This window comes from Carassius carassius, chromosome 31, assembly GCF_963082965.1.
Source record: "Carassius carassius chromosome 31, fCarCar2.1, whole genome shotgun sequence".
Lineage (NCBI taxonomy): Eukaryota > Metazoa > Chordata > Actinopteri > Cypriniformes > Cyprinidae > Carassius > Carassius carassius.
In genome coordinates, this window is record NC_081785.1 from 15,309,407 (window position 1) to 15,317,516 (window position 8,110).

The following is an 8,110-nucleotide window of genomic DNA, read 5'->3' on the forward strand; positions in this document are numbered from 1 at the left end:
CGAATAAAAAACAATATTTTTTTTCCAACTAAATTTGCTTCAAAATTTCAATGTGTAACTTGCTGTTTCTTTGTCATTGTTATTTATGAGTAAAAATAGTTTTTTCGCCAGTTTTTAGATTTTAAGATGAAAGATTTAGCGCAAATTGGATTTGAATTAAAAAGCATTATTAGCATCTTATGACATATGATACCTTAAAGGGATACTCCAACCCCAAAATGAAAATTTGTCAGCTGCACCACAAGGATACACTGTTTTCTTTCAAATCAAAGCATAAATACACGTTGAAACAGCACATCCTTGTGGCACGCTGACACAGAAGAGCTTAGGCAGTTTGGGTGATGTGGAGAGACACAGAGGAGACTGTTGACAAAGGAATTGTTGAATAAAGTCATTATTTTTGTTTTATTCGTGTACAAACAGTATTATCGTCGCTTCATAACATTACGGTTGAAACACTGATATCAGATGGACTATTCTGACAATGCTTTTCATACTTTTCTGGACCTTGACAGTGTAACTTACTTGGCAGTCTATGGGACAGTCACAAGCCTCCCGGTTTCAATCCAAAATTTCTTAAATTGTGTTCAGAAGACAAACAAAGCTTTTACGGGTTTGAAATGACATGGGAGTAAGTGATTAATGACTAAATTTTCATTTTGGGGTGGAGTATCCCTTTAAACACAAATTAAACTGATGTATTTTATGTTCTCCGCTTATGACTTAAAACACACTTGATGTAAAACAGGTTAGCATTGTTCATCTTTTTTAATAATTTCTATTGCATTTTACATGTTACGAAAAAAGCACATAATAAGACTACAGTACATCAATGTATGGTTCAAACAATACTGTAGCAGGCTATCTTAATTTACAATATATACAGCAATACACTCTATTACAAATTTAACCACTGCGAATTTAAAGACGGGTACTGTACAAAAGAAAAAAGAAATGCGTTTAAGTCCATTTCAAAGCTCAGTAGGAGTTTTTGACCAATACATTTCTGATGACAATATTACTTTATACTGAAATTAGATCATAAATATACAAACATTTATGGTTTTATTCAATTGAGAAATTTTGCAAACAGCACAGAGGAGGCTGCCAACATGATAAAGGGGTGTTATATTTATACATAGAATTTTTATGGCTAGAATTTTTGAAGTCCTTTATTTGAAGAAAGAAAAAAAACCTATTAATCACTGGCATGATGGATTGATGCTGCTATCAAAATACTGCAAATTTCTAAATGGTTTTGACCTTGCTAAAGTGAAATAAAATGCAGAGGAACATTGAGAATCAATTAAAAGTCCAGTGCTGTCATGGGAACATTGCAGGAAGGGAAGAGACAACAGCACAGATATTTGCACATTAAGCCAATGTTTTGGATTGGAAGAATTAACAGTGCATAATCTAAGAACCTTTTTCCTCTCCTTTTGTGTCTGACTGTTCGCTGGACTCCTCTGTCACCGACGTCTCCATTTTGTGCTCTAGTCTCTCAGAGGTAACAGTTCCCAGCACTTTGGCACTGTGCTCCTGTGCTTTTGCCCTGAGAACAGCAATACTGTTCTCCCTCAGTTCCTCTTTGGACATGGGTGACTCTGTCCTCCTTTCTTCAGCCTCAGCCTCATCCGGTTTGGGATTGGTCGGTTTCTGAATGACATCTGACTTCTCATTTGATTGGACTGCAGCAGTCTCCAAGGACTTCTTGTGCATCCCTGAAAAGAATGGTGGGTATTCGTGTTTAGAAAAGCAGCTGGTGGTAGGAAAACCATCTTGAACTGGAAATAGCAAGAGACAGATTTTAGATTTAGTAACAAAATAGGACTAATCTGAGCCATGAGAGTCAAACTGCATTAAAAATAAATGGATAAAGAAATGCAATATTCTTTTTTATAGTTTTTTATTATAATTGAATCATGCAAGTAAATTCACTGTTATTTATTGATTTATTTACAGGTAACTAATGTGGTGATAGTCAGTTGTGAAATGTTACTGGTTAAAGATTTATGTATTTATTTAATATTTTATTTTAAAGAACATTAAAAAATGCAGTCATATTCAGAGGGGCCATAGTAAAACTAACAAGCTTTTGTTTTGTGTAAGAGCAAAACAATTGCCAGAAAAAGACAAAAAAAAAAATAAAGATAACCATAGTAAAGTAAATACAAATAAATAAAACATAAAATAAGTATATAATTAAGTAATTTATTTAAGTAGCAATTTAATTATATTATAAAACTTTTTCATTGTATTTATTTTTCACTGGTTCTTATATTATTGTAATACAGGAAGTAATAAAAAATGCTGCATAAAATATAACCCTTAAATTATCAGCTGAGAACATTTTTGTAAATGTAATCAAATCGCTTAATTTACAGCATGTTTAAATTCAAAATAAGCTTGTACTGGTTAGGTAATGTCGCACCTTATAGATTTGACACTGATCTACTCTCCATAAAGTAAGTCTCACAGCATAACTTGTTGAAACTGAACAGTGCTGGGTGACAAATGAAATATTTCGAGTATAAGCAATGCTCGAAATTATTAAAGAGGAACAGATTTAGAGAAGAGTCTTCATGAAAATGTTCTTGTAATTTAATTAAAAATATATCATTTTCAATTTAGAAAAACCTGTATCATTAGTTATGATGATGAATAAAGGTCCATTATAATTATTATTATTATTAAATCAATTCTTATTATGATAAAAACAAAAAGTCTTAATATGCTGGCATACCTAGAAGCCAGGGAGCACAGGAGTCCATGATGCCATCTTTAGCAGACTTCAGTATGGACTCAGGCAGAGGGATGGAGTGACGCACCATGGCACCGTAGAGCCCGTATTCAGCCATCACACTGCTACGACCCCAACACTTCTCCCGCTTTCTCCACTTGGCCCTCCGATTTTGGAACCACACCTGCATATCATTTATTAATGGTTAAATGTAGTCTCTTTGAGATATCTGAGTCGGATGGACAGACTCGAATTCATATGGAAAAGATAAAAAGTAAAAGGTTGCTAGGCCTATATCAATCTGTCTAACATTGGTGTATGTGTGTGTGTGAATTTCACTGAAGAAAGATAATCATTCAGGTTTTGAGCAGATCAAACAGCCCTCAACTTGTACAACAAATGTAAAGTAACAAATATGTAAATTTACATCTTTTCAATGTGTGCCCATGAAAACATACTAATTTTTATGAGTAGATATATCTTTGACTATCACCTCTCATTGGCTAATTGGAGCCATATGTAGTAGGCTACTGTTGTAGCTATTATCGAGGGAACAATTTAAGCAGGCAGGCATGATAGTATCCATTTGAGCTAAACGACGCGACGCACGCGGGAGAGTTGTGTCATGACGCGGCGCGAGCGCAGCTCTCCAGGAGGAGGGGGGGCTCCCGGGTCCAGAGAGGCCAGACATTGGATAAGAAATTATCAAAACCATTTTCCAATCTTTCTGGTAATGCCGATGACGATAGCCCTCATTTCATGCAAGATACTTTTTGAGGAGAAATTGGTTATCGGGCGATCAAAAGAAAGCGGGTGGAGACAGCGATGAGAGACGACCCCAGGGGCACGCGCAAGCTAATTAAAAAATAAGTTAATTTCGAGCCCAATCGATGGTGGACAGGCGGGCAAATATCACGGGAAATTAAACGAGCAGGACCCCTGAGAGCAGCGCTATTGACCCGTGCTAATAAATTCAATGTAGTTATTTCATTTGAACTCCCCTCATCTCTACACATCCCTTCCCCTGCAGCACGGCGAGCTTTTCTCATTTAACTAATTACACTCGATGAGAAAATTAGATGTTAATTTTACTTTGGATTGAAATAGAATTATTTATTTATTTCCGTATTATTTATTCACCGAGAGGCACTGTAATGAGAAGGAAATTAAAAGGCATGCCAGCAGATGGATGGTTCAGGTCACACAGTAATCTTCTTCCGCCTTGATTGCTTGATTAGGTCGTTAGCGCCTCTCTCTCTCTCTCTCTCTCTCTCTCTCTCTCTCTCTCTCACACACACAGACACACACACACAGAGAGAGAGAGAGAGAGACAGACAGAGCGCAAATTGTTACACAACTGTGGCTTATGAGATATTATCTGTCCAAATGCTCCACTTGATCGATAAGTGAATTGTAAAAATGACTTTTATGGTGGTAGACTAGCTATGTTAAAGGTTTTTTGGTGTTTTTATAAACGGATTAAACCTATGGCTATTCCAAATTATTACATATAGCCTAAATATTAAAGGTAATTTCGAGGCGCTATTTAGGTTTCTTCGCAGCGTAAATGTGTAATTGTGCACCATTATATCGATAGGCTACATCTGTTATCTAAGACTAATTTGGGATATGTGCATTTATAGGCTAATGAAGTGATACATGGTGCTAGTATTTGCCATGCTTTATCGACTGAACTCGCGAGCAGAGTTTATAGCGATTACATTTCGTGATCGCAGGCGAAAATAGCCTACTCGTTTTGACAAACTTGTAGGATATAACTTTTGTTATTAATGAAACGTTTGGTAGCCGAACCTTGTGGAAACATATTCTTACGTATGAAAATAAATATGAACTTATTCAAAAATCCATAGAGGGCATGCCATAATTCGCACCACTGATATTCCAACATATTTACCTTCAGCAGCTGACTTCAGATGAAATTAGCCTACCGACTAACCCTTAACCCACAAACCGACTAAATTAATCCAAGACAATCAACATTTCCTTTTTTTGACCACTGAGAGCACATGTGCTCTTTCTGAAAGGTCAGTTCTCTGAGGAACCAAGTTCCGGCACGATCAACAGTAATATTAATGGGCCACGCGCTATGAGGAAAGGTTTTGAGGCCCGTTTCTTGAGTAGTATCTGAGCATAGGCTATCTGAGCTGATCTGAGGCAGGTTCTCCGAAGGCATCTGAGAAACCTCAACTGGTGCTTTATTTTTACATACTAAAAGAAATTAGTCCGATGTGGCAGAGTTTTTTCGTCTGGCATATTAGGTTTAGAGAAGAGAGGCTATACCAACCCAAAATGGATTTCTTTTATTGTATTTTTGTACGGCTATATTAGTCCTGTTCGATTTCCCACTTTTTTGGTCTACATTTTAATTGTAAATAGTAATTTAAAACACGCTGATAACTGCCTAGTTAGTCATGTTGCTTTGAAAACAGGAAATGAAGCAAAGGGGAAAAAAACGAAAGAAACTAAGATAGAAAAGGCTAACGCAATTCGAGGAACTATATAGGGCAAGTCTTAATGTAAAAAAAAGAAAAGAAAGAAAGACCAAGAATATTTTTACTTTATTTTATAGTGCTACATCAATAACCGCAAATAGCCTACACGTCAAAAAAATAAAATAAATAAAATAAATAAAAAAAGATAAATGAATACAGGCGCATATAGCGAAAATTATTAGTGTAGGCTTTTTATTTAATAAATAAAAAAAGAGTGGTCGAAGAGAGCACACTGTCGTTATCTAATATTCTCATTTAATTCAAAAGGCGAGTGTAAATAGTTCTCTACCTGTATTCTGTCCTCGGGCAGCTCGGTTTTCATGGCCAGCATTTCTCTGGCGTACACATCCGGGTAATGGGCCTCGTTAAACGCCTTCTCCAGTTCTTCCAGCTGATAAGATGTAAATATTGTTCTACAAAAGAACAACATTTAGTTGTATTAGGAAATCAACATTAGAAACATCACGCATAAATTAAAGCCTATTTTGACAACTAGTCTACAAAAAAGGGACTATCCGCAAATGTCGAGGTTAGTAGACAAGTTTTCTTTCAGGTTTTAAAATATAAATACAGACGGGCCTATTATTTAATTGCATTATTTTCATTTTATTCTTATTATTTCATTTTATTTTTTAATTTGTAGACCTGAACATGTCAAACGCTGAAAATCATAGGCTTGTGTTTATAAATTTAATTTATTCCAAATGCCTCTTAAAATATAACAAAAATACAAAATATTATTATTACAAAGAAAAACACATTTTGACTGCCTTTTAAAACCTACGAACCTTTAACACGTTACGAAAAAAACGAGTTATCTCTTAAAAAGAGGACAGATCTTGGGCATTCACAGTAGTCTGTTCCTCAAATGTTATTTTCCAGCTGATTTCAAACTGGCCATGATTGCCAAACCATCGTTACTCGTTCCTTTTGTTGTTTCGGCTGTTTAATAAAATAATTATATAGATCACTGTTGTTTTACTGCCATTTTACATTAATTTTATTAGCGGTAGTTACCTGTGTCGTCGCTTTTTTCTCTTCTTGCTCTGGCTCAGTGAAGATTTTGATATTTTCCTTTCACTTGAAGAGACATCCTCTGAATCTGTAACATCGGAGGAAATGTTATTTAAAATGGCTGATGTAAAAACATTGAAATATTTTATGTTTTGCAACAGTTAGCCTATAGGCCTTTAATTTTAAAAGCAAAATTGACGTTGTGACGATGATCATCACAATTACAATTATCACAATTCAACATAGGCCTAAATAATACGAGTTAAAACAGTCAACAAGTTGGATGCTTTTTTATGGCACATTTCTAAAAAATAAAAATAAATAATAGGCTTTAGAAACAGAACAGAAACAAGAATAATAGAGTAAGGCCCTCGGTTTACAAAAAAAAAAAAAATAATAATAATAATAATAAAAACTGCACTAAACCGAGAAATTGGATCGGTAGTCTCATAGGATGAAACATGAACTTCACCTGAGCTGGCAGACTGGTTGGTTTCCAGCGGCCTCACTGTCCTGTTGAGCGGCTGTAGATGGACGTTATGCGCGTCTGATAGCACCTCAAGAAACGCGGGCTGGCTGTAGAACGACGGAATACCTCCAGACCCAATTAATCCCATCCCGACTCCAACACTAACTCCAGCTGGCCCGAGCATCGACCTGCTGGCTAGAAGGTGCGCCCCGGCGGGGAACGAGTCCAGTGTGCTCCGCGGAGCCGAGGGCGGCTCTTTATTTAGTCCCAGGATCTCCTGGATGCCGAAGCCCGTGCATTTGGTTGGATGTGTGCTGCTGCTCTTTGACAGATGTGGATTGTTATTTCCTCTGTACTCAGCGGCACACACTGATTTTGATTTGTTCAAACTTTCCGACAAAACAGCCCCATCCTTTCCCGTCATGATGCCTCTGAGACTATCCCCTTCTTCACATACGACTCGGTCCCTTGTGCACAGGCATCCACGGCGCAATACGCATGATCCCGATAGAAATTCTCCTTTTATCCAACAGGTCCATCCCAACAAGGGTCAAAACTCAACAGCCAATCAGCGGCAAGGAAGTGATTTAGAATTCCAGAGGATACAGGATGCTACTCTGCCTGATTTTATGCATCATGTCATTTCATTCACATCGCATTTTGCTTGCAATTATGTGTTAATCAGACATTTAACCGAAATTAGCAAATAAAATGATCACTTCGAATTTCGAATTAAATTTACTGTATTGAAGTATGCTAATCTAATAATAATCGTCGATACCAAAATGTTTGTTTTTAGGCTTCAACATTTTAAACTTGATCGATCGATTATAAACGACTTTAGGATTTTTTTTTTCCGTGAAGCCTATATGGTAAAATAAAAGGAAAATGTCTGAAATAGAAAACGACTTCGTTTTATAAAACTAATAAATAACTCAATCATATAATATCGAATGTTTGTCACTGAAATAGTTTGCTTAGATATTTTAAAGAATTCCTGTTGAGGCTGAAGGATTCAGCAGATCGTATGCAATAGAAAATTCCAGGACTTATAATTCTTGTATCTCTCTATATATATATTGCTTTTTTGAAAACGCTAAATCACTTTTTGGCCTTAAAATAAAAGGCTTCGATCATAAGTGCAAAGCTCTAAAGGAGAAGATAAATGGCTCATTCAAATTAGGATTTCTTAGATTATAAAAAACACGTGGCAAATTCTTAGAATATTTCCAAATGAAATGGACAAAGTTGATAAGGGGTATTCGATTTGATCTAAACAAATGCTTTTTTTTTTCATTTAAAATAGGGGGGAAATGCCACGATATTGAAATTTCCAATTACAATAACGTTATATACGAAATTGCTTTAATGTTT

General features: G+C 35.9%; 1 protein-coding gene across 2 annotated transcripts; it reads right to left on the minus strand.

Annotated features, from left to right (window-relative positions):
* Nucleotides 1–435: 435 nt before the first annotated feature.
* On the minus strand, nucleotides 436–7,642 carry LOC132111635 (visual system homeobox 2). Of its 2 annotated transcripts, none has more exons than XM_059519131.1 (5): nucleotides 6,740–7,642; nucleotides 6,271–6,355; nucleotides 5,543–5,666; nucleotides 2,744–2,924; nucleotides 436–1,784 (listed from the first exon to the last, which is right to left on the minus strand). In XM_059519131.1, the coding sequence occupies exons 1-5, from the start codon at nucleotides 7,158–7,160 to the stop codon at nucleotides 1,417–1,419; spliced, it is 1,179 nt and encodes a 392-aa protein (XP_059375114.1). In that variant the 5' UTR covers nucleotides 7,161–7,642; the 3' UTR covers nucleotides 436–1,416. The 2 variants fall into 2 exon arrangements, with proteins under 2 accessions (XP_059375114.1, XP_059375115.1); XM_059519132.1 differs by having other exon boundaries at nucleotides 436–1,721; nucleotides 6,740–7,641.
* Between the last annotated feature and the right edge of the window lie 468 nt (nucleotides 7,643–8,110).